Here is a 27,814-nt window from a genome sequence, read left to right as displayed (position 1 = left end):
AGCTAGTGTGGGTCACATCCTGGGTGTTAGTCAGCTAGTGTGGGTCACATCCTGGGTGTTAGTCAGCTAGTGTGGGTCACATCCTGGGACAAAAACTAACCTAATTTGCTGGAAATGTTCTGCATAACAAGCGGCTTTCTATATAGTAGTACATTATTGACGTTAGCTAGGCCTGGATACCATTTATATGTACTTGTTGAAAAAATGTTATATTATTACTAAAACAATAAGCCCTTATAAAATGTGCATGTGACTTATTTCCAATATAGGATACTTTGTTGAGATTTAAATGTCACTGTCTTCTCTATTTCAAATAATATATTTTTAAATATATTTATGCATTATAGTTACTGTATTGTATAATTATTAAATATGCAAATAATGCATATAACATCTGGGTATCTATTTTGTAGATATTTTGCCATCCAATGGATATATCAAAACAATAAAGCAGCGTTGCAGGTAAATGCTATGAGCTCGCTGGTAAACCGGGTAATCTATAAGAAAGTGAAGGACAGAAATAAGGACCAGACAAACACCACAAAGAGGAATAGGGTGTCGGTCCATGAGATATCCATGGGTAAGGCGAGCATGGCCAATGCAGAGACGGGAGAGCACAGCCTCCCAAGTACGGCAATGGTGGTAAGAAGATGGCCACAAACCTAAAAGCAGTTTAATAGAGTGCAATTTGTTATGGTGCATGTCCGACTGCCGTTGTTGCCAACGGCCACAAGGATGGGCCGAGATGACCGGAAAATAATCTCTGAACAGAATACCTCTATAGGAAACCGGAAGCTCTTGTACTGCTGACCGCGCAGCAGCATCCGCTTGTTCATTGCCCTGCACATCAACGTGTCCAGAGACCCAACAGAATACAATGTCTTTGTTTTTGCTAGCCACACGGCACAACCATAGTTGAATACGAAGGAAATCAAATTGTTTAATGGTTTCTAAGGCACTGAGGAATCTGAAATGATCACAAACGTCGAAGGAGACATATATGTAATATAGAGAAGCACTATGAGGATGGCATACAACTCAGCAGTAAAAATACTAACCGAATCTAACAAATGTCCTCGGGCAACATCGTGAGACGTTTCCAACACATTCAGAAGATTTAGAACCATCTGTGTAAACAGCAACGGCATGAGCATGCGATCGTAATTGATCAAGAAAAAGAGAGCGAGAAGCAGTCGTAGGTAAGAGAGCTTTGGCGCAGGGCAGTAGAGAAGAACAGACACGAACTGTCGGAACCTCACAAGGAGGAAAGGAAAAGGCAGATGCTGAATGAACATGCAAGGGAGGCAAGTGGAAAGAAGACCGGAGTGAATGAAGACGAAGAGAAAACGGTCGGAGTAAGCAGGGGTGTCGAACAAATAATGGGCTTTTACTATTGTCTGAGACCAACTTATAAGTAGAAGGAACACGGTCATGAGAGTGGACAAAGTAACGAAGGCAATGAGCATCACAATGATCAGCTAAGAAAGGAACATTCGCCTCAGCGTAGAGGCTTTCATCAGGGGATGAACGAAAGGCACCAAGACATAAACGTAGACCTTGATGATGAAGGGGATCTAACTTAGAGAGAGTGGTAGAAGCTGCAGAATAGACTTGGTCTCCATAATCCAGCTTGGACAAGACTAGGGTGGAATGCAAAAGGAGAAAAGTCTGGCGATTTGCACCCCACGAACGATGCGCAAGAATTTTAAGGAGTTTCAGCCGATCATGGCAAGCAGCCTTCAAAGAGGAAATGTACGGTTTCCATGTCAACCAGCGATCAAAGAGAAGGCCATGAAACTTGACAGTATCACATTCTGGAACACGTGAGCCGTGTAAATACAATGAAATATTTGGGACAAGAGGACGTCTAGTGAAGGTAATGAAATGGGTTTTTTGTACTAGAAAATTTAAATCCTTGAGAAGTGGTCCAATGGGAAACCCGGTCAATCTCGCATCCTGAAGGGAGACCGCTACCAGGCGACAGTCAGTGCCTGCGTAAGCTATAGCAAAGTCATCCACATAAAGTGATGACCAAATATGCGATGGAAGAACGGAAGGTAGGGCATTTATAACCAAGAGAAAAAGGGTAGTGCTAAGGACACCCTAGGCATGAACAAAGTTTGAGGAAAGTGAGGCACCAACCCGGACACGAAAATGTCTGTCAGATTAGAAAACAGTAAAGAAAGTTGGGAGATTACCGTGGAGGCCTAAGGAGGTGGTGCCGTATGCCTTCTCAAGATCAAATAAGACTGCTAGGACGGAGTATCTAAGTGGAGCAATGGGTCCAAAGTAGAGCAGCCCTTGTGAAAGCCATATTGGTTAGAAGAAAGACTGTTGTGAGTCTCCAAATACCATATCAGACGTCTATTCACTAATCGTTCCATCACCTTGCAGACTACACTGGTCAGAGCAATGGGACGATAGTGAGAGTTATCAAGCCCCTAGGTGACTGGTTTGCGAAACGGTAGTACAATGGCAGATTTCCATTGTTGAGGGAGAACCCCTCGCATCCAAATAAGATTGAGAAGACACAAAAGGACTGTAAGGGCAGTAGAATGCAGATGTTTTAGCATACTGAGATGAATATCATCAGGCCCAGCTGCCGATGACTAGCAAGAGGAAAGCATGAACTCTAGCTCTAGAAGACTGAAAAGTACGTTATATGGCTCCATTCCATTCCATTGGTAGACTTAGATGTAAGGAATGAGGGACAAAGATGAAACCCTTGTGAGACACGGACAAGATGGTTCCCCAGTTCCGTGGCAACTTCAAGAGGATCCGCTACACTAACATCAGCAACCCGCGAAACGGGAGCAGGGTCCAGAGTGTACTTGCCACACAACTTCCGTACCTTCTTCCAAACCGCACACATAGAGGAAGACGAGGTAATGGTAGACACGTAGTCTTGCCAACAAGTGCGCCCTAGCGTCACATATGACACGGCGAGCTTAAAATCCAAAAGACGATCTGAGGCCCTATTTTATCGATAACGGCACCACAATGCACTGCATGAGCACACGCGGGAGACCACCAAGGCACGCATGTATGAGAAAGCCTGCCTGAGGTTGAGGAATAAAAAGTGATGCTGCAGTCAAAACTAAGGTCGAAATCTGGTGCACTAGTTCATCAATAGAGGACGAAAGATGAGAATATAAGTCCCAATTCGCTAGTGCAAATTGCCAACGAGGGCTACGAGGAGGTCGGGAATACGTAGTAGAAGTAAGAAGAATAGAAAAGTGATCACTGTCGTGTAAATCCGGGAGAACAGAACAGGTGTAATCAAGTGCAATTGACGAGAAGCAGATGGAAAGATCAATGCAAGAGAGACTGAGTGCGAGAGTCAAAATGGTTAGGAGAACCTGTATTTAAAACATATAGAGAAGGAGAAGCGAGAAGAGTTTCCAACTGATCACCGCGAGAGTCACAGTGGGACCCTCCCCACAGACGATGGTGAGCGTTAAAAATCACCTAACAGCAAGATGGGCGGTGGTAGAGAAGAGATCAAAAACGCAATATTCGAGATACAGAATGCACGGGAGGGGGAAAGATATAGAGAGCAAACTGGACACCATCTGTGCAAATAAATACGAGCTGCAGTATAATGCAGCAGAGAACGAACAAAAACTTGTTGATACAGTATGCCAATGCACACAACAAGCGCGCTAGAATTAAATGATTCATCAGGAAAGAAATCAGAAGAATGTGAAAGCACATAGCCTGAAACGGGACGAATAACAGCTGAACGAATTTTGGGCTCTTGTAACTGGGAGAGCAACACTTGGAGCTCTCCCCGATTACCCCTGAGGCCACGAATATTCCATTGTAAATAAGGCATTATTTACAAAGACAGATTTGCCAACAAGAAGAAGTGATAAAATCTATGGGCTGTTAAACGCTATCTCCAACTACATTGCGAAGGCGAAACCCTTGATGGACACCGACGCTCCTCCTTCTGCCCCTTCTTTTTCACGACCCTAACAACAATCTTTTCCTTCACAGCATTCCGATTCCTCCTTGCTTACACGCTTACCGTTGCCACCACACGTTGACTTCACTGACCTTAAGTGTCTCAGCGGATACCATGATTTCAGAGACAGGTGAGGTAGAGCAAATAGAGATCGGAGAGACTACGGAGGGAACCAAAGAGGTCTGAGAGGTGCGCCCCCCTGGAAGAGGAAAACAAATTCTACGAGTGGAGGCAATCAGTTCCTCAGCCTTGCAGAAGACAAGATAATCAGTCATTCAGCCTAGGAACAGGTGTTAAACACCTCTTTCCTAGGCAGGTGTTCAACAAGGAACAAATTGCATTATTGTTATTTAGGTACAAAAATACTCAATGTGCTTAGCCAGGATTTACTGAGATAAAGAAAGCTTACACATTGGCTACTGGAAGCAGGAGCTCACTACTTACTACATATAAACATCTCACATGTCCCCCTTAAGTTAACAAGAACAACTTAATTTTTAGTTTATTGATACAGGCAATAAAGACCATAAACAAACATTACAATAATTACAGCAAATGTCTGCATCAAAGTCTCCCAGCCAGAAAGTGCCTCTTTTGCGTTTTTAATCTTTGGGACAGCATTAGCATGTCTGACTAGGATGACTCTATGTGCTGCCATTCAGAGTTCCAACCGTTCAGAACCATCCAGTGTTGGCGAGGAGCAAGAAGCTGACAAGTTTTTGTAAGAGCAATGCATAGCAAGCTTTTGTTTTAGAAGACATTTCACTATACACTTAGTGTATGAAGCTCAGACTTGGGCAAAACATCTACAATAAGGTTTGACATCAGGTGCCATATAACATTGTTCAAGTGACAGTGTTGGTATATGGCAGACATACAGTTTATTGTACACTAACATTCATTTATTTATTACAAATTTCAAATGACATGAATATATAAAAAAATAGGTAATTAATTGTGAAATTAAATTTGAAACGCACTGATCACCAGTTATCTGCTTGAATGTCCATTCTCTGACCCACCTACATGATCTTGAAGACTAGTAGGCGCTCTGTATATGTTTTTAGCACAAATAACCAAAGGGATCGAACCACAGTAGAGGAGACTGAACGACGGTATAGCCTCTAACTGTCAGTTTATAGACCGCGGTTCAATCTCCTCATCCAACCTTCTGTTTATTCATCAACAGTTGTTTATTACAATTTAATTTGAGTTCGTACGTAGCATATTTAGTGCTTCAGTTTATAAACTTCTAAATAATTTTTTATTACTATACATATATATTTGTTTGTTGTTGTTGATTCGCCGGTGTTCTCCCGGTCCGGGCCTTTTCCAAAGGGCGGCCCGGCCTTGGCTCCCTGTCTAGGGGGTGTCTGAGACCTAAGTTACCCATGGGAGGAGGTACAAGTACCTCCTCATCGTTGGGACCAACTGTCCCCAGGCCTAGCCACAGTCACCGCCCTCACGGGGCTCCTAGGGAGAAGCTAGGCCTCTCTGGTCTGCCCTCCCCGCCCCTGGGGGGTTAATGGGAATGACAGTGTTGTGAGGTGCCAGCTCTGGCTCTGGCACCTACCCTGCCCTAGAAGGGCTGGGCATGGTGTCGATCTGTACATATATGTTAGTTCAGAAATCTAGACTTTTTTCTATTATTATTATAGATATTTTCTATTATTATTATAGATATTTTCTATTATTATTATAGATATTTTCTATTATTATTATAGATATTTTCTATTATTATTATAGATATTTTCTATTATTATTATAGATATTTTCTACTATTATTATAGATATTTTCTATTATTATTATAGATATTTTCTATTATTATTATAGATATTTTCTATTATTATTATAGATATTTTCTATTATTATTATAGATATTTTCTATTATTATTATAGATATTTTCTATTATTATTATAGATATTTTCTATTATTATTATAGATATTTTCTATTATTATTATATTATTATTATTATTATAATCAAGGGGGAAGCGCTAAACCCGGAGGATTATACAGCGCCTAGGGGGGGGGGATGTGGAAGGCATTCAGGCTTAATTCGGAGAACTGGAGCACAGATCCAATTCCCTAAATCAAGAGCCCCTCACCAACATCAAGGAACCTTCCTTGAGGGGTATTATAGATATTTTCTATTATTATTATAGATTTAAGAGTGCCAAACTTCAATGATAGTTTTCTGTTATTAAATATAAATTATGTTCTTTATTTTACAAAAAAAATTATTTCAGAATGCTTTTAAAAAAGTTTTACATGAGAGGTTATATTAATATTGTATAGATAAGTATAGTATGTATTATAAGTATAATATAGCACAGTATAGTATAATATACAGTATAGGTATAGGCATCGACACCATGCCTAACCCTTCTACGGTAGGGTAGGTGCCTGAGCCCGAGTTTTTAGCTCATAAGACTGCCATTCGCATTTGGCCCCTTGGGGCGGGGATGGCAGACCAGAGAGGCCTAGCTTGTGGCTAGGCCTGGGGACAGTTGGTCCCAAAGATGAGGAGGTACTTGTGCCTCCTCCCATGGGAGACTTAGGTCTCAGACACTCCCTAAAGAGGGAGCCAAGGCCGGGCCACCACTTGGAAAAGGCCCGGACCGGGAGAATACCGGCTAATATTTAATAAATAATTTAATAATAGGTATAGTATAGTACATTATAGTATAGTATACAGTATAAGTATAATATACTACAATATAGTATAGTATAGTATACAGTTTAAGTATAGTATAGTACAGAATATTACAGTATACACTGTAAGTATAGTATAGTACAATATAGTATAGTATACAGTATAATTATAGTAGAGTATAGTATACAGTATAAGTATAGTATACAGTATAGTACAGTCTAGTATACAGTATTAGTATACAGTATAGTGTATAGTATAGCATACAGTATAAATATAGTATAGTATACAGTATAAGTATAGTATACTATATAGTATAGTGTAGTATACAGTATAAGTATAGTATACTATATAGTATAGTATAGTGCAGCATAGTATAGGACAATATAGTATACAGTATATTATAGCACAGTATAGTAGAATATAGTATACAATATAGTATAGGACAATATAGTATACAGTATATTATAGCACAGTATAGTAGAATATAGTATACAATATAGTATAGTACAATATAGTATAGTATATAGTATAAGTATATTATACAATATAGTGTAGTATATTACAGTATAGTATACAATATAGTGTAGTATATTACAGTATAGTATACAATATAGTGTAGTATATTACAGTATAGTATACAATATAGTGTAGTATATTACAGTATAGTATACAATATAGTGTAGTATATTACAGTATAGTATACAATATAGTGTAATACAGTACAGTATAGTATACAATATAGTGTAATACAGTACAGTATAGTATACATTATAGTGTAGTATAGTACATTATAGTATACAATATAGTGTAGTATAGTACAGTATAGTATAGTATACAGTACAAGTATACAGTACAGTACAGACATGATGGAAAAAGACATGTAGTATAATGCAATCCTTTATTGACAACATTTCGCCCACACAGTGGGGTTTTATCATGCACATTGATGTGAAGAGTCAGGTGAGGCTTGTTGAAGCTAATTGTTGCTGATGACAGGTTGGACAGATATATGGCTGAGATGTTAGATTAATGAAGGACCTCCCTAGCTTGGGCCAGTAGGCCTGCTGCGGTGTTCTTCCATATGAATAAGAATTTACTTGCAAGGGACTAAGCTATATTGTAGAAGCCGTTGTTCTGGATGATGCTGTTTAGTGATGAAGTTAATTAAATAGTGACGATTCCAGAATCCTGCATTTTGAAATGTCAAATTCGACAATATGTCGTGAGCCATTGTGATGGTCAGGTGGGTCTGGGAGGTTCTATGTGAAACACAGGCGTTCAAGTGGTCTATTCTGCTGGCATATTTAGGTTTAGACATGCATTTATGAAACTCTCTTGATGTTTCCTCAACGTATATTTGGTCAGAAACCGTTTTAAGGAATTGTGTATACCACTACCATGATCTTGACTATCCCTTACCGATGTCTTTGGTTGTAGTGGAAGCAGTGGTCAATACTTGGAATTTGGCGTTAGAGAGAATGTTCGAGATTTGTATAATATTAGAGTTGTTAGGGAGGCCTAGTTACACTACATTCTTTCAGATGTGTGTCATTTAGCTGAGTTGAAGATGTGTGCGCGGCACCTGCAGTCTGATGAAATGACGAGGATAGTGAAGTTTAGAAAAGATTTGTTCTGGGTAAGAGCATTCTTACAGGAATTCACTGTGGCAGATATGAAGGACACTTAGGAAGAAGCTTATTTATGATGCCACGTTTAAAATTGGTATTGTAGTGGAGAAGAACCTGTTGATTGGTAGATTTGCGATAGACTTTGAAATGTGGTTCACAATCAGATTTACGGAAACAGTGAACTATAAGTGCTACTTGGTCTCGCGGAGGTGTATTAATATGCTTATAGGATCTGTCCCAGCTCAACCGGATCTCAGCTCCTAGGAGAAATACCAATTTAGAGTATACAATCCGGAACATCTGAGGTACTTCAGGTGCCAAAAATATAACCACCTCAGTGCTCAATGTCACTGTAGGGAACAGTGCACTGTCTGAAGCGGGTCTCATCTGACGAAGGACTGCTTGAATAAACTAAAGCAGTCTGAGGCTACGGAATCTCGATGTCTGAACTACAGGAAGAAAAATCATGGCTGGAACCTGCAATGCCTGGAGAGCAGCATGGAAAACCCTGGTTGTCCAGCCTCCAACAGAGTAGAGTAGAACACGTACCACTGAGCAGCAGTATCATCCACAGGAGGCGGCAGTACCACAGAACCCAGGCTCACCTTCTCTGCCATAGCGACGGAGGAAGCTGAAAAATCGTTCACAATGTTGTGCCCTTGCTCACACCCCACAACAGCAGCCAGCAGGGTCCATGCTGCAGAAACTGACTACTATCAACGTGTCTACCTGACACCACAACAGCCATTAGTTAAGAACACCCTAACCCAAGGAAATATTGCAAGCCGTACTGTATTACCCCTGAATAATCAAATGATGTTGACAACTATGTCCTTCACTGAGGCCTTGTGCCACCTAATAGACTTGGTAGAATACAAAGATATTCAAAACCATTGTGAAGATGATCTTGTATATATGCATGATGGACAAAACTGAGTCAATGTGATTATTTGCAAATGTACCCGACTATCCAACACAGAGACCAGAGACAATCGTGGAGGACTGATGCCTCAGCTGCAATACATAAATTTTAGAGTGGAACATAGACACTACAGTGAGACTCGGATCATTAGCCAAAGTACAGCATATCTACCCCACAGGTTAAGATTCCATACCTGTCGATAACAGATTCAAAAAGACATATCTCCTTCGAGAGCCTCAGATGGGTCAACCGGTCATCTTAGGATTAAGACTCAAGTCAGAATACAGTCCTTGACGCATCAATAAATCTATCTTCTCTACTTTTCTCACCTCAGTGTGACTTGACAATGGTGTAGGGAAGATCGAAACGTCACCATAAGGTTTCTCTCCTAAGTGAGGATTTTTTGGTGAACTGAGGACGAAGATAAAGTTATTCCACACAAACTTTGCAATTTCAGCAACAAAACCTGGTTCATTTCTTGTTAATTACAATAATATATTTAGTTGGATTTAGAATTTTTAATTGAAACTAAAAATCGAAATTGTAACTGAAGATTAAATTTCATTTCATTTAGTGAATAAATTAAATATAAAATGCAGCTCAATTCAGTAAGTTATGAAAGGTATTTAGTGCAGTATGTATTCTTAGGTATTAATATACAGCCATTAATCTGATAGCTACAGTACACATGCCTGAATCTTTACAGTGACATTATTTTTTGAAAATTTCTACCCAAAATAGTAAAAGTGCTAAAATATTGCCTATATCAAGGATGTAGAAAGCTCCTGCCAGCTGGGCGAGGGTGATAGGCTGCGGACCTTCCAGGGTTGGCATTTCCTTATTATCTACTTCCTCCCGTCTCTTGGGGTTTTTGATAATCTGCGAGATCCACTTGCTGATGAGCCCAGCTTCCAGCAGCCGCCGGATCTGCTGGTTGAACTTGCTTCGGTACGGACACCCAGCGCTCAAGGCCCAACCGATATCCGAGGGAAAGAAGTCATTGGTGGCTATGTGTAGCTTCCGTTCTCCCGTCACAGAAGTGAACCTGTTAAAATTCACCACCACATAAAGCCGTTCACCATCTGCACCTCACCCAAGTGGGAAATTAACTTAGTATTTCATGAGTTTAAAGTTCACTGTCCGTACCCTACCACAGTATAAAGTTCACCCTCTGTATCTCACCTCTGTGTAATATTAGCAGTTTCAAGTGAGAGTGCTAAACCCATTGGGGTCAAATAACAACTAAGGAATGAGGGGTAATAAGATATAGGGCATGAAAGGGGGTGAGAAATACCAGACCTGCTTTCAACTTTAAGTTAGTATTTAAGTGAGGCAAGATTAAAGAGGTATCAAGTCAACTTCCACCTATTCAAGGGGGAGTCCTCCTTGAAGAGGTGGGGCTTTTGGTCTGAGGAATTGGACCTTTTTGTCTTTTACTTCCAACCGAACGCAATTACCTCCACTCCTCCCTTCCCTACCCCAGCCTTCCCGTCCCTCCTTTCCATTCCCTAATCTTTCCCCATCCCTCCCCTCTCCCTCTTTTCCTGCTTTTGGCCTTTGGGATCTTTCGCTGTGATATTCTAGCTCCTAGTTTGGGGAAAGGGTGTCGTTGTCTGTCCCATTCTGTTGAGGTCCTTAGTGGTGGTGTTGTTTGCTGTGGAATCTAGATTATCTGGGTATGTCCTGATCCCCCTTTGGAGTTCCATGGGCTGGCTAAGGGTGTCCTTCGTGTGACGGGGGTATCTCTGGAGGCAGCCTGTCGGTTCCGGGACGTGATGGCTGAAGGAGATATGCCTTGTGTTGGATTTCTGGCCGCTTTCTTTTGTCCGCTGAGGTGGCTCAGTGGATGTGAGATTGCTGTCCTGGAATGCTGGTTTACGGGCATGAGGGGTAGGGCATAGCACTGCACTGCAAGTTGCACTGAGAGCTCTCTTGGGCACAAAGGAGGATATACGACCCTTTCACTCCTAGAAGCTATCCCTCCACATTTCAACCCAGTACCTTCTCTGGGTAACTTTCCGTTACCCTCCAATGGTACCGAGGCTTCGACCGACTCTTTAGACACTTCTGACTTCCCTGTGGCTTTGGCTACGATCCCGGCTTCTCCACATACAGTGCGTTGATTTTTGGATCATACACACAACTCAGACGGTCCGCCTCTAACCTTTCATCCAAACGACCTCGGCCTCTCACTGATGATCCTACCTCAGTTTCCTCTCAGGCTTCTAAGAAGCATCCAGCTAAGAATTCCTTCCCTTATACTTTATTTTTCAAAGTCCTTCTTTGACAAAATTCTTTGCACTCCAGCCAACTTCTATTACTGAATATCTTTCCGACCACAGCATCAGCAAGGAACTCCTTCGCCATGTTGGGCAAAACATTTCCTTCCATGTTCTTAAGAGTGGCACATGAGGTATCACAGTACAAAATGCAGAGCAGGCACATAATATTTGACTTCTTAATGTTGTTGACAATACACCAGTTACGATTCCCAAGCACACTTAGCTTAATTCTTGCAGTGGTTCTACTGTCCTTCCACATATGATCGTACAACGCGACTTTCTCACCTGAAATGAAGACATTCTAAAGCAACGCAAGCTCCAAAATCTCCTGAACATTAAACTTGACAGCTACATACTCTCTGCCCATGGGCGGAAGAGCTATCCGTGCAATATACCAAGGCTAACTTTTGACAGCCGTAAAGTGCCACCATCTGTTTACTAAGCGGGACAATGCCTACAAGTGTGGGAGGTGATCCCTACCTCACAACAAATGATGATGGCGCTTCTGTCACTGACCTGCAAAATATTGCAGGCCACTAGCAAAATGCCCTGTCTGTGGTGCAGCCGACCATAGCAGTCCATCCTGCAGTCACCCTCCCTCTTTCTTTAAGTACAAAAAGGTACATCCTGCCTATTCTAGCCATTGCCTGAATTTCTTAAGAGAAAGAGAGATACTTTGTCTTACAGAGAAGAGGAGAGCTTCTCTTAAGCTGTGGCAGTTTCCTATCTAGAGTCCCATGGCTTTCTTATTCTAGGGTTGCTAGACAGCCCCAGTCCTCGGTGGTGCCTGCTTCCACAATTGCCTCTGTGTCCCTTCTTCTGTTACGGCTGAGTCCAATCTTTTTACGGTCCTGGGTTCTGAGGTTCCATCCTCATCATCTTTTACTGTCCCTACTTCTTCACCTTCCCACCTTTACCTCGAGATGCACCGAATACTGTTGTGGAAGTTCTTCCATCCCCATGTACAGTTGCTCCCTCGCCTGTCACTCCTGAAGCTTCTGGTATCTTTATTTTGAAACGTTTCGCCTACACAGTAGGCAACTCTTCACCCCCCTCTGGTGTCTTCAGACTTTGTCTCTCCACCTTTTACCCAAAAGGCTACATCTTCCTCCACTGTCCAAGGTCTCTCCTTCAACTTTCTCTCTCATCTGAAACCTATTGAAGTTATCCTTCCACGTTTATCGAGGAGATGCACCCATTACTGTTGTGGAAGTTCTTCCATCCCCATGTGCAGTTGCTCCCTCGCCTGTCACTCCTGAAGCTTCTGCTTGTCAAGACAACTCTTCACCCCCCTCTGGTGTCTTCCTTTGTCTCTCCACCTTTTACCCAAACTACATCTTCCTCCACTGTCAAGGTCTCTCCAACTTCTCTCTCATCTGAAACTATTGAAGTTATCTTCACGTTTATCGAGGAGACAACACCTATGATGGACACCAGTCCACCCACTGTCACTTCACATTCTCACCGCCTTCCATCAAGTCATCCCAATACTTTACTCCTTACTAGTTTCCCAATAACTCAACATGTTGACTTTATTGACCCTCCTTGTCAGTAGACATCTACAAAATGTTACTGATATACTCTATTAGTTGATCATGGCTAATTTATAGTGGAATATTCAAGGCTTCACGGGTAATCGGGGTGAGCTTCAGGTGCTTCTCTCCCAGTTTTTCCCTGTTTGGGTATGTTTAAAGAATCATAATTGTGCTCAGCTGTTTTCCGTTCCATCTTGGGTTATATTTTATTACATTCATCGGATCCTTTTCCCAATGGGACTTTTAATGAAAGTGTATTTCTCATGTGCCACGGTATACCACATCGTCGGGTCCTTCTCCATATTTCACTGATTTACACTGCAGCCCACACCTACGTGGACAAGTGGAATACAGTCCAGTCTTTATATCTTTCTCATCGGCCATTATCTATTCTGGATGTGGCATCTCTGATTTCTTCTCTACCTCCTCCTCTTCCTCTTCCTCCTCTCCTCTTATTAGATTTTAATGCTCATCATTTCCACTAGAGGGGGTCTCACTGTGACTCTCGTGGTGATCAGTTAGAGGCTGTTCTCACTTCTCTTCCCTTCCATGTTTTAATTACAGGTACTCCCGCTCATTTCGACTCTCCCACTCAAACTCTTACTTCCATAGATCTTTCAGCTTGCTCCTCCCCATCTGCACTCAACTTTTCTGGTTAGTGCTCCCTGATTTACATGACAATGATTATTTTCCTATCTCATACATATTCTCGACCTCGTCGTATCCCACGTTGGCAGTTTGAACGAGTGAATTGCTCCATCTACTCACATCAAACTGTTTTCAGTGAAGAACCTTCTTTTTTTTCTGAACTGCTGAGCTATTACAACTATTTTTGTTTTCGGTTTTAACCGCAGCATCAAGTACAATTCCTCAATCTTCAGGTAGACACCTTCAGAAATGTGTGCCTTGATAGTCTCCTACTTGTGCTCGTACAGTGCACTGTAAAGTGCTGCATGGGGCCGATATCATCATAATAGGACAACAGAGTGACTCCTTGATTTTAAGCGGGCGAGGATGGTTGCCCGACATGTCATCCGAGAAGTTAAACGCACATTTTAGCAGATTATATTTCTAGTCACTGATTTTATGAGTGCAGTTTGGAAAAAAATACAGAAATTAAGCGGCAAAAGCTCTCCAGACTCTGCTCCGGTTCTTGATGCTGCTGGTGTCAGTATAGCAAGCTCTCTTGAAGTTGCCACAATAATTCGAAATTATCCTGTCCACACCTCTCAGAAGCTCCATCTATGCCCCTCGTTTCTTTCCTCTAAGTCTGCCAGAGAGTTACTACCTTTAGACTTTTCTTTTAGCAGAGAAGGGTTTTATAATGTGTCTTTTACACTTCCAGAATTAGAGTTAACTCTTTCCTCTTGCCGATCGTTGGCAGCTGGGCCTGATGGCATTCATATTCGTATACTTCATTATTTACATCTGTCAACCCTCGCAGTCCTCTTATGTCTTTGTAAGCTTATTTGGTCGCAAGAGGTTCTTTCCACCCGTGGAAAACTGCCGTTACTCTGCCATTTCGTAAACCAGGTACTTCAGGCCATGATACCTCACACCTGGAAAATCCTAGAGGGACTAGTACCGAACTTGCACACGAAAATCACTCACTACGAAAGCAAAAGACTTGGCAGACGATGCACCATCCCCCCAATGAAAAGCAGGGGTGTCACTAGCACGTTAAGAGACCATACAATAAGTGTCAGGGGCCCGAGACTGTTCAACTGCCTCCCAGCACACATAAGGGGGATTACCAACAGACCCCTGGCAGTCTTCAAGCTGGCACTGGACAAGCACCTAAAGTCAGTTCCTGATCAGCCGGGCTGTGGCTCGTACGTTGGTTTGCGTGCAGCCAGCAGCAACAGCCTGGTTGATCAGGCTCTGATCCACCAGGAGGCCTGGTCACAGACCGGGCCGCGGGGGCGTTGACCCCCGGAACTCTCTCCAGGTAAACTCCAGGTAAACTACCGTTCCATTGCTCTCACCAGTACAGGTATCAAGTTGATGGAACGTCTAGTGAATAGATGTTTGGTGTGGTATTTAGAGACACACAATAGTCTCTCCACTAAAAAAGATCATACCACGGGCGGGGTTAGAACCCGCGCTCGCTGGTTCTAACCCCGCCCGTGGTATGGTTTGTTTGTAATCGTGTCATTACGACCTCGTGAGTCTCTCCACTAATCAATTTGGCTTTCGTAAGGGCCACTCTGCTATTGACGCCTTACTTCACTTAGATACCTATGTTCGTAATGCCTTTGCTAGTAACCAGTCGGTTATAGCAGTCATTTTTGATCTTTGAAAGGCATATGACACTACTTGGAAATATAACATCTTGGCCCAAGCTCATTCCTTAGCTCTCTAAAGCAATCTGTCACTTTTCCTTAAAAACTTATTGTCTTAGAGACATTTCTATGTTCAGATTAATAATTTGCTTTCTTCTTAGTTTGTCCAAGCTGAAGGTGTCCCTCTGGGATGTGTTCTTAGCACCACACTTTCTACGTGCTAAAAATGATCTGAGGCTCTGTTGTCCCATCTCCAGAATGCTATCAACCGTGTTTCTCATTGCGCCACTACTCATTGGTTTAAATTTTCTAGTGCAAAAACACACCAGATTACTTTCACGAGACGTTCTATTATCACTGATACTCCATTGTACGTGTACAGCTCCTATATCCCTGAACGTGATACGGTCAGATTTCTCGGCCTTTTGTTTGATCGCCGGCTGTACTGGAAACCTCACATTACCACCCTGAAAGCAACTTGCCATAGCCGGCTGAACCTCCTTTCGTGGCGGACGCAGATCGCCGAACTCTACTTAGACTTCATTCAGCTATAATTTTGTCGAAACTAGACTATGGCAACAGATATATTCTGCAGCCTCTCCCACAACTCTTTCCAAACTTCATCCCATCCATCATCAGGGATTATGTTTATGTCTAGGAGCGTCTCGCCCCTCCACTGTCGAGAACCTATATGCAGAGGAAAATGTTCCATCCTTGAGTGATCGACGTGATGCCCATTGCCTCCATTATTTTTGTCCACTCTCACGACCACGGTCCTTCTACATACAGGATAGTAACGTTCGTTAGTAGAGATCCCTATTATCTTCTCTTCAGTCCCTCTTTTCATGTTCATCTTGCATCTAACTTTTCTCTTCCTCCTTGGAAGGTTCTGAAAGTTCGTGGTTCTTCCCCCACTGCAGTGCGTGAAAGCTCAAATGCCTATAGTGGCTTCTCGCTCCCTTTTTCTTAACCACTTCCGGTCTTATTCTCATGCCGTTAGAGTTTACACTGATGGTTCTAAATCCTTTGACGGCGTCATGTTTCCAGCAGTGCTCCCAGACAGTGTTATTTATTTGTAATTTATTAGACTCAGCCAGCATTATCACAGGTGAAATATTATATGCAATACTCATAGCAGTTATCCGTATTGCATCCATGCCTGCCTCGACGTTAGTGATAGTCTCGGACTCCTTTAGTGTTTTACAAGTTATCAAAAAGTTTAATTCACCTCATCCCCTAGTTCTTCGTATACAACTTTAGTTGTGCCACATTGGTACATGACTTGTTTTCATAAAATTGCACTTGAAATATTTTATATAATTAATTATTAGAGTAGTTTAGTGGCAAGAAAGAGTGTTTACCAGGTGGGAGGAAGTGACAGTATTATGTGGGTCTAAGTGGGTCTACGGAGGAGTAAGTAAAAATCAGCCCCTCTATATCCCTACCCCTGCAACTACAAGGGTAGCTCCAATTTCCGGTATAAAGAACCCTTCACGAGCATCAAAGAGACTATTATTATTATCACCATCATTATTATTATAATATTCTTGGAGACGCAAACCAGCAGTGGTCATACAGCACAGGAGGAATGGGAGGCAAGTTAATCATATAAATGGAACAAACTGATTTTTAGCTAAGGATTTATGCCACAAGCACTAAGTAAAAGATGGATAAGAAGCCACTCAGTACATAAATGTCTTACCTATTTGTCGGTATCACCATACCAGTTCCACCACCAGTATCAGTATATAAACCATAGATATAAATGATATAGGGTACTGTACCTGATAGCGATCCTGTCCTCCACGTAGAGCCTCCAGGTTATGAAAGCATATTTGGTGTCCCGGGCCCTGACGAGACATTCATCCAAGGAGGGGCATACCTTCAACCCCTTGTACAGCTTCTGGTAAAGTGGCACATCTGATGTCTTCAACAGCTGGTAATCTGCAGCTTCATGATCCTGCACCCAAGGTAACATTAAATTAAGCGTTTACCAGCAAGATGTTAGGGTTAAAGTTTAGCGACTAGAAGTAGCTGGATTTCACCTGTGCACAAACCTTTGAAGGTAATTTAACCATAAAGACAGGAACTTAAAGTACGCTCCCTTTTCTTACACAGAGCTACACACACCTCTCAGTTTATATATATGAAGCTGGATGTTACGTCTCCCCGGTGGCATGTATTCCCAAGGAGCAATGTCAGTATTGTTTATCATATAAAAGTTGTTTCTCTCTCTTGTGATTTACCTGTGACCAGTTTCAAGGGTTCTTACTGAAACACACTTACTGGTTTACCGCTTCCCCTTAAATACAAGGAAAATTTATTTACGAAAAGTTCGTAGTTTATGGCGTATGTCCAAAATTTTGTAGTTGTCATTGTCACCGTAGGCATAACTAGCGGTAAGATTACAGGTTTTGTTCTACAGTTTATGTAATAACTGAAAAACATCACTCCTTGTATAGTGATAGTTAAAGCCTAGTATTATAAGGTGCGAAAATTACATAATCAAAACGAAACTCAGAATAATAGATACAGGAGAGATAAACTCAAATTTAGAAAATGCAACATGTAGAAAAGATAAATGATTAATAATGAATTGAAGTTAGTGAAGCTAAGCGCCAAGTTATGTCGCTGAAGCTAATAGTCTGATTGTCTTTACTTAAAAATTGGAATAAGAGTTTAGTGCTTTTTGTTAATACGTATAATTAAAAACTGGTCAGATAAATACATGATAATTGATGGGCAGGAGAAGGGTCTGGCTAGCATGGTAAAGTAAGTTTGTTGTGGTGGTTTTTCTTAATATTATTTATATTACTTGTCCAATGTATGTTGTGCATACTCTGGGAGTTTCAAATGTGTTCATGTACAATGTTCCGAAAATATTTATTTTCATTTATTGACCATACATAATGAGCCACATAGAGCTTTGCGATGACCTCTAAATATAATGTAAATACACAATTTTATTCCTACCTGGATGCAGGCAAGGTACAATGACAAGGTCTGAGTGTACCTGGATGCCCCAGGCAAGGTCTGAGTGTACCTGGATGCCCCAGGCAAGGTCTGAGTGTACCTGGATGCCCCAGGCAAGGTCTGAGTGTACCTGGATGCCCCAGGCAAGGTCTGAGTGTACCTGGATGCCCCAGGCAAGGTCTGACTGTACAAGATCCTCCAAGGAGTTAAGAGTCGGGGTCAGCTTGGGCAGAGTGAAGGAGGCAATAAGCATGGCTACATACGAGGTAAGTATCACCAGAGACACAATGATCCAGGTGGCTACCAGCACCCGCGGCACGTTTCGCACACTCCAATGACATCCCTGCCTGAAAAAAAAATAGAAGTAAATAATGAAACATAGAGGGTTTGTGTTTTAACTTCTGCAAGATTTATATACACCTTGTAATACATATTAATAATAATAATAATTTTATTTTAGCATGATACATGTTTGTACAAAGGAGTATAACAACGGTGTGTATATGCCAAAAGCCTTTATATTTGCAGAGTATGTCGGGCAAACTTAACACTAAAGAATAATAAGGTAATAAAAGTTCACTAATTGTACATATGGTCATTAGGTGAGTTAATTAATATATGAAATTTGAACATTCTATTAGATCATGCTAAATGTCTTTTAATAAGTTTGGTAGAGGAGAATTACAGTTTTAATTAACATTTGAGAGGATTACAGATATTGAGAGTAACTATATATTAATTACAATGTTTTACCTATGTTCATAATATTGAGCAAATGTACGTATATGTTTTACGTATGTATTTATGATGGGCTGGGATAGGTTAAGAATATAGTGTTTCCTAACTTTAGTTTCAAAATGCTAGCCGAGCCAGTGCAGCTGGAGATTTCTGGTAGAGTTCCAGATTTTAGGCCCTTTTATGTACAGTGTATATTATGTATCATGTACTTTTAACATTCTATGGAGAGTGAGCATTGACACAGGAGTCATCGCACAGCTACTAAAATCAACAGACATAGCCACCCTCCATAAAGGGTTCTAAGAAGCAAGATCGCAACTTCTCTAGATACCCATCAGCTACACAACCCAGGGCAACATGGGTTTAGAGCAGGTCGCTCTTGCCTGTCCCAACTACTGGACCACTATGACATGGTCGTGGATGCTCTAGAAGACAAAATGCACATGTAGTATACACAGATTTCGCAAAAGCCTTTGACAGGTGTGACCATGGTGTAATAGAGCACACAATGCGTGATGAAGGAATAACAGGAAAAGTTGATAGATGGCTCTATAGTGTCCTAACAAATAGAGCACAAAGGGTAATAGTAAAGAGACTAAAGTATGAGGCGAAAACTGCGAAAATCTGTTCCACAAGGCACAGTACTCGCTCCCATCCTGTTCCCCATCCTCTTAACTGACATAGACAGGGATGTAAGCCACAGCACCGTGTCTTCCTTTGCAGATGACACCCGAATTTGTATGACAGTGTCCTCCATTGAAGACACTGCAAGACTCCAGGAAGACATTAATCAAATCTTAAAATGGGCCGCAGAAAACAATATGGAGTTCAATGATGAGAAATTTCAATTACTCCGATGTGGAAGACGTAAGGAAATTAAAACTATAATGGAGTATAAATAAATTTCAAGCACACAATAGAGGGGAAAAATTAATGTAAAGGACCTGGGAGTGATAATGTCAGAGGATCTCACTTTAAAAGTCCAAAACATTGTATCAATCGCATCTGCTAGAAAAATGACAGGATGGATAATGAGAACCTTCAAAACTAGGGATGCCAAGCCCATGATGACACTAACAGCGCCTTTCAAGGTAGGTGACCTAGAAAATGTAGAGAGACCTTCATGGTACACTTAACGATAAAACACTTGAATTACTAGGAACGGTTAAAGTTCCTCGACTTGTATTCCCTGGAACGCAGACGGGAGAGATACATGATTATATACACTTAGGAAATCCTAGAGATATTAGTATAAAATTGGCACACGAAAATCATTCCCTGTGAAAATAAAAGGCTCAGCAGGTGATGCAACACCCCCTTCCCCCAATGAAAGCACGATAAGAGACAACACAATAAGTGTCAAGGACCCAAGACTGATCAACTGCCTCCCAGCATACATCAGGTGGATTACCAATAGACCCCTGGTTGTCTTCAAGAAGGCGCTGGACAGGCACCTAAATTCAGTACCTGACCAGCCTTGCTGTGGTTCGTACGTAGGTTTACGTGCGGCCAGCAGTAATAGCCTGGTTGATCAGGTCCTGATCCACCATGAGGCGGGGGCATTGACCCCCGAAACCCTCTCCAGGTATACTCCAGGTATTGAGTTTTTGAAAAAAATTAGCCCGACACGTGGGATGTCAGAGATTTTTTTGCCTAGTATTGTATCTATGGGTCCTACTGCAACTGTCAAGCAAGTGCTTCAGGTTGGTGACACAGTAGTACGAGTGAATGTTTTGTACAGTAAGTTTAGGTCTTTGAAAAGTGATCTCTTCATTAACAATAGTACTGAGTTAGGCTAGATTAGGGTGGAAGATGACAAAAGTCGTGTCGTCGTTGTGATGCGCTTGGAAGGTCGTTGATGTATAAAAGGAAAAAGAGGGGGAGAAGAACGCTACCCTGTGGTACACCAGTGTCCAGGGGTCTTGTTGAGGAGGTTGTGTCCTTGATAGAGAAGTATTGTTATTAGTAAGGTATGACTTGAAGTATGCAAGTGCTTGGCCTCTTTTACCGTAATGATTAACCTTGAGGAGTAGGATGTTGTGGTCTACTGTATCAAAAGCTTTCTTAAGGTCGATAAAAAGTCCAAGCGGATATTCGTTTTGTTCAAGTGCTGTGTAAAGTAGGTCTAGTATTTTTATTATTGCGTCAGTTGTGCTTTTGTTTCTCCTGAAGCCAAACTGGCCGGGGTTCAGGATGATTTGTGATGTTATGAAGGAGTATAAGCTTATGTGCATAAGCTTCTCCAGGATTTTGGAAAATAAGGGCAAGCTTGATATTGGCCTATAATCGTTTATATCTGTTGGGTCACCATCTTTGAGTATTGTAGTAATCGTTGCTATTTTGAGTGATGCCGAGAAAGTGTTGGTTTCTAGTTATTTAAAAAAGAGTAATGCAATGACGGGTGAAAGGATTTGAACTGCTCGTTTGTACAGTAGTGGTGGCACTTGAGTTACATTTTCTGATTTGTTTTTACGAGAGTTAATAATCATGGTAACCTCAGTGGGCTCTGGTGGAGCAAGGTAGAAGGATGCTGTTAAGTTTCCATCTAGATAATCATTAGCTCGAGCATTGGTAATTGGAATTTTACTTGCGAGATTTGATCCTATGGTTAGGAAATCATTTATCTTGTTAGCTGTATCAACAGGCTAGAGTTTCGGTTCTTTTGGTTTACTTAGTACAATATTACTAGCTCTGTTCGTTTTATGGTGCCCAGGATCTGAGAGAGTGTCTTTCAGGTCTTTTTAATATTTCCTCTCGTTTCAGTGAATCAATTAGAATAGTACAGTTGCCTGGATTTTCTGATTAATTTAGTGAGGACTGATGTATAGTGTTTGATAAATTCTTTAGTTATTAAGCCCCTTCTATATTGTTTATCATATTGATGTTTCATATTGATGGATCTTAGGACGCTGTTAGTAAGCCATGGGCAACTTAGTCTTTTACTAGTGGTCTGTTTAGTTTTTATGGACAATGTTTGTTATATAGTCTATGTGTTTTGTTAAGAAGTATGTCCACCCTTTCATTGATACCAACAGCATTGGAAAATTATGCTGCTTAGTTCTGAGCTTAGTTCTGCATGGAGTCGAAAAGAGAATTTATTATATTCCATGGGTTGCCTAAAAATGTTTGTTAGGAGGAAAGTTGGGTAGTGGTCAGTAGCATTGTTGTCCCTGATTATCCCCGCTTTAGGGAGGCCAGTATGTTTGTTTACATATGGTGAATTATGGTTTCATTTGTCTCCGTTAGTCTTGTTGGTTTTGTAATTGCTGGTATTAGTAGTATATTGTTTATATTGTTAATGAAGTCAGATACAGGTTGGTCATCTGTTAGGCCAAGGTTGATGTTGATGTCTCCTGCTAGTAGTAGGTGGTGCTTATTCATTTGTGTATCCGTAATCAGTGTGTTAAGTTTAGCACTAAAGGCAGGAATATTAGTATGGGGCATCCTGTATATAGCCGCAATTGCTGTAGGGTTTTCTAAGTTTTTTACAGAGAAGTTTGCAAATATATATTCACCATATTCATCATTGAAGGATATGGTGTTACTACATGATAACTGATTAGAATAATAAATGATAATATCTCCCTCAATTTGTTGTGGCTGCAGTTGTGGATTGTTGTGTATCCTGGTAGTGTGTAGATGTATATTGTGTCTTGCTTAAGCCAGTTTTCAGTAAGAATAATACTGGAGAAGGTTGTCTTTAACGAATCTAGGAGTGCCAGGTCATCATAGTGTTTTTTTTAGGGATCTAATATTGTAATTCAAAATTGTAATATTTCTAGCATTACTGTGGACAGTACTGGCTTCTGTTGCTGTATAGTAATGACAGTTGCTGTCAGTTAAATGTTGACTGGGATTTAGATTATATAGGTTCAGATCAGGGTCGATGTCAGCATTGAGCATTTAGGGTTAACTGGTACATATTTAAAGGATTATGAATTGAAGAAGGGAGATAAGGGATAATATTAATATATGTAAAAAAGGATGATTGAACAATAATGGTGTAAGTGTATATTCTTCCAGTAGACTGTAGATACTAATAAGCATATAGTGATACAATAGTAATGAAATATAATGAACGATTAAGACTACATATATCAATAGACTTAAATGTTATTGTTAAACTGTTGATGGGCAAAATTATCAAACTTTTAATTTATATACATTTCAGCACAAATACAAAGTACATAGGCTGCATGTACTTGAATTGCTCAATATTTTTACTTTACATAAAAATAAATAAAATTTGAGTATTTTTGGTGACAACAGGTGAATTGCCGGCTAAATGACCCATGTACAAAATCAACTGACTTTAAACATAAACTTCGAGATAATTTCCTGTTTAAAGTGCAGATTATTGTTAACAAGTGTAAGTATTATTGGCGAGACAGGTAAAGTGGTAAAGGCTGCGTACGAGAGGAAGGCGCCGAAGATGTTGAGTAGCACTAGGGAGAAGCAAGTGGGGGTGTGTGGGCGAGTAACCTGGCAGGCGACGTAATACATCACACACATCACCACTAATGTTCCTGTGATTCCCACCCACATCTGCAACACACATGCAACAACACTTGTAGAACAGTATGTGTAGCACAATAACATGTGTGGCACAACACCTACAGCACAATAACAATTGTTGTACATGCAATAACGTTCTTGCTTGAGTAACTTTATTTTAGTAGTTTTTGTACTAACTCTGCACTCCGAGCAAGAGGCTCAGTAGACGCTGCAAAACATCTCCGACGTAAAGCAGGTATTAAGTGAGTAGCAGCAGTTGTAGTGACATTTACAGAACACTTTGACTACGTAGGTCACTCAGTACTCAGTCATAAAATTGCACCTAGAGTCAGTACCTGATCAGCCGGGCTGTGATTCGTACGTCATTTTGCGTGTGGCCAGTAGTAACAGCCTGGTTGATCAGACCCTGATCCACCACGAGGCCTGGTCTCAGACCGGGCCGTGGGGGCGTTGACCCCCGAAGCCCTCTAGAAGATACACTTCAGGCATACAAAAACAAAGACAAGATTAACAAACAAAAAAAGCAACGAACAAATACTCATTACAAATAAATCCTATCATACCAAGCTCAAATAACCAGCACCATTTAAAAATTCCATAATTATTAATGAAGTTCTCCCGAGGTCCTTACAAGCTCCTCAGGGGCACTAAAACAATGATACAAGCAAGCAGGCATAAGCTGAGGGAAAACTTATAATATGATACACGTCATGGAGGGGGACAGAAGCACCTGCAAACAGGGAGATAAATCTGCAAGTGTAAAGAGACCAAGACTTTTTGATACCCTTTATAAGGAAAATTACCATCAGACTTCTAGTTGTCTTCAAGAGGGACCTGGACAAGATTAAGTTAGCTTCTGATCAGATGGGCTGCGCCTATGTTGAACTGCATGCAGCTATCTCTAACAAACGAGTTGATCAGGCTATCAACCAGAAAGGTTGATGGCTGCGGAGATGGTGATCCTGGGAATCTTCTTTAGGTAACCCAAATGGAAAACTCAAAATTGATCTGTTTTTTTTTCTGCATAATGCTTTTAAGTCTCTTAATGCTAGGAAGCCAAGTTATCCTCAGATGAAGCCTGAGTTCACATCCCTGGTTCTCTAAGCTTCACATTACCCAGGTACTACATCATCCCTGGTTCTCTAAGCTTCACATTACCCAGGTACTACATCATCACTGGTTCTCTAAGCTTCACATTACCCAGGTACTACATCATCCCTGGTTCTCTAAGCTTCACATTACCCAGGTACTACATCATCCCTGGTTGTCTAAGCTTCACATTACCCAGGTACTACATCATCCCTAGTTCACATTACCCAGTCTAAGCTTCAAGGTACTTCACATTACCCAGGTACTACATCATCCCTGGTTGCTTCACATCCCAGGTACTAGGTTGTCTAAGCTTCACATTCACATTACCCTGGTACTACATCATCCCTGGTTGTCTAAGCTTCACATTTCCCAGGTACTACATCGTCCCTGGTTCTCTAAGCTTCACATTACCCAGGTACTACATCATCCCTGGTTCTCTAAGCTTCACATTACCCAGGTACTACATCATCCCTGGTTCTCTAAGCTTCACATTACCCAGGTACTACATCATCCCTGGTTGTCTAAGCTTCACATTACCCAGGTACTACATCATCCCTGGTTGTCTAAGCTTCACATTACCCAGGTACTACATCATCCCTGGTTGTCTAGGTACTACATCATCCCTGGTTGTCTAAGCTTCACATTACCCAGGTACTACATCATCCCTGGTTGTCTAAGCTTCACATTACCCAGGTACTACATCATCCCTGGTTGTCTAAGTTCACATTACTACTACATCATCCCTGGTTGTCTTCACATTACCCAGGTACTACATCATCCCTGGTTGTCTAAGCTTCACATTACCCAGGTACTACCCAGGTACTACATCATCCCTGGTTGTCTAAGCTTCACATTACCCAGGTACTACATCATCCCTGGTTGTCTAAGCTTCACATTACCCAGGTACTACATCATCCCTGGTTCTCTAAGCTTCACATTACCCAGGTACTACATCATCCCTGGTTCTCTAAGCTTCACATTACCCAGGTACTACATCATCACTCTGGTCTTACATCATGTGGCTTTAACAACTTCATGAAGGTGAATCATGAAGGTGATCATCCAGGCTGTTACTGCTGGCTAAATCCAACGTACGAACCACAGCCCGGCTGGTCAGGTCTTGACTTTAGGTGCTTGTTCAGTGCCTGCTTGAAGACAACCAAGGGTCTATCGGTAATCCCCCTTATGTATGCTGGGAGGCAGTTGATCAGTCTTTGGCCCCTAACACTTATTGTGTTGTCTCTTAACATCCTAGTGTCACCCCTGCTTTTCATTGGGGGGATGTTGCATCGTCTGCCATGTCTTTTGCTTTCGTACGGAGAGATTTTCGTGTGTAAGTTTGGTACTAATCCTTCTAGGATTTTCCAAGTGTATATAATTATGTATCTCTCCCGCCTGCGTTCTAGTGAGTACAGGTTTAGGAACTTCCAGCGTTCCCAGTAATTGAGGTGTTTTATCTCAGTTATGGGCACCGTGAAGGTTCTCTGTACATTTCCTAGGTCAGCAATTTTACCTGCCTTGACAGGTGCTGTTAGTGTGCTGCAATATTCCAGCCTAGATAGAACATGCGACCTGAAGAGTGTCATCATGGGCTTGGCATCCCTAGTTTTGAAGGTTCTCATTATCCATCATGTAATTTTTCTAGCAGATGTGACTGATACAATGTTAGGGTCCTTGAAGGTGAGATCCTATAACATGATCACTCCAAGTTCTTTGACTTTAGTTTATCGTTCCATTGTGTGGTTGGAATTTGTTTTATACTCCGATGAAATTTTAATTTTCTCACGTTTACCATATCGGAGGAGTTGAAATTTCTCATCATTGAACTTCATATTGTTTTCTGCAGCCCATTTAAAGATTTGGTTGATGTCCGCCTGGAGCCTTGCAGTGTCTTCAATGGAGGACACTGTCATGCCGATTCGGGTGTAATCTGTAAAGAAAGACACGGCACTGTGGCTTATATCCCTATGTCCGATATGAGGATGAGGAAGAAGATGGGAGCGAGTACTGTGCCTTGTGGAACAGAGCTTTTCACCGTAGCCGCCTCAGACTACTACTCTTTGTGTTCTATTTGTCAAGAAATTATAGATCCATCTACCAACTTTTCCTGTTATTTCTTTATTACGCATTTTGTGCGCTATTACACCATGATCACCCTTATCGAAGGCTTTTGCAAAGTCTGAGTTTATTACATCTGCATTTTGTCTTCTAGAGCATCCAGGACCTTGTCGTAGTGGTCCAGTAGTTGAGACAGAGAGGAGCGACCTGCTCTAAACCCATGCTTCCCTGGGTTATGTAACTGATGGGTATCTAGATGGGTGGCGATCTTGCTTCTTGGAACCCTTTCAAGGATTTTTATGATATAGGACGTTAGCGCTATCGGTCTGTAGTTCTTTGCTATTGCTTTACTGTCACCTTCGTGGAGTGAGGCTATGTCTGTTCCTTTTAGTAACTGTGGGACGACCTTAGTGTCCATGCTCCCTCTCCATAGGATGTTAAAAGCACGTGATAGTGGCTTCATGCAGTTCATGATGGACACGGAGTTTCATGAGTCTGCGCCTGGGGAAGAGTGCATGGGCATGTCATGTATCTCCTGTTCGAAGTCATTTGGCGTCAGGATAATGTCAGATAGTCTTGTGCTTACCAAACTCTGTGGCTCTCATAAAAAATTCATTTAGATCTTCGACTCTCAGTCCGGTTAGCGGCTCGCTGTAAGCGAGTTATACTAGAACTTGAGTAGCTCACTCATTTCCTTGCCGTCATCTGTGTAGGACCCATCTTATTTAAGTAGGGGCCTAATACTGGATGTTGTTCTCGACTTTGATTTGGCATAAGAGAAGAAATACTTTGGGTTTCTTTCGATTTCATTTATGGCTTTTAGTTCTTCCGCGCGATTCTTGACTCCTGTAGGATTCCTTTAGCTTTAGTTCGATGTTTGCTATTTCTCTGACCAGTGTCTCCCTACGTATTGCAGATATAATGACCTCTTTTAGCCGCTCTGTTATTCGTTGCCTTCGCCTGTAAAGGGAGAGCCTTTCTCTTTCTAATTTATATTTTCTCATCTTTTTTTTTAAAAGAATGTGCCTTGAGCATACATCGAGTGCCACAGAGTTAATCTGTTCTAGGCATAGGCTGAAGTCTGTGTTGCTCAGGCTATCTTCCCAGCTTATATCATTTAGAACTTGGTTTACTTGGTCCCTCTTTATGTTCTTGTTATTGAAATT

General features: G+C 41.4%; 1 protein-coding gene across 1 annotated transcript in view; it reads right to left on the bottom strand.

Annotated features, from left to right (window-relative positions):
- Window positions 1-9,884: 9,884 nt before the first annotated feature.
- The window catches only part of LOC128706023 (probable glutamate receptor), a 52,743-nt gene continuing 34,813 nt past the window's right edge, over window positions 9,885-27,814 (bottom strand). Inside the window, exons 9-12 of the mRNA XM_070080557.1 lie at window positions 21,437-21,628; window positions 18,406-18,588; window positions 17,057-17,232; window positions 9,885-10,218 (exon numbers count right to left, since the gene is read on the bottom strand). Coding sequence (XP_069936658.1) covers window positions 9,885-10,218; window positions 17,057-17,232; window positions 18,406-18,588; window positions 21,437-21,628 — 885 coding nt within the window. The remainder of the gene's footprint in view (window positions 10,219-17,056; window positions 17,233-18,405; window positions 18,589-21,436; window positions 21,629-27,814) is intronic.

Source organism: Cherax quadricarinatus, unplaced genomic scaffold (genome assembly GCF_038502225.1).
Source record: "Cherax quadricarinatus isolate ZL_2023a unplaced genomic scaffold, ASM3850222v1 Contig605, whole genome shotgun sequence".
Classification (NCBI taxonomy): Eukaryota; Metazoa; Arthropoda; class Malacostraca; order Decapoda; family Parastacidae; genus Cherax; species Cherax quadricarinatus.
This window is presented reverse-complemented; position numbering and strand designations above follow the sequence as displayed.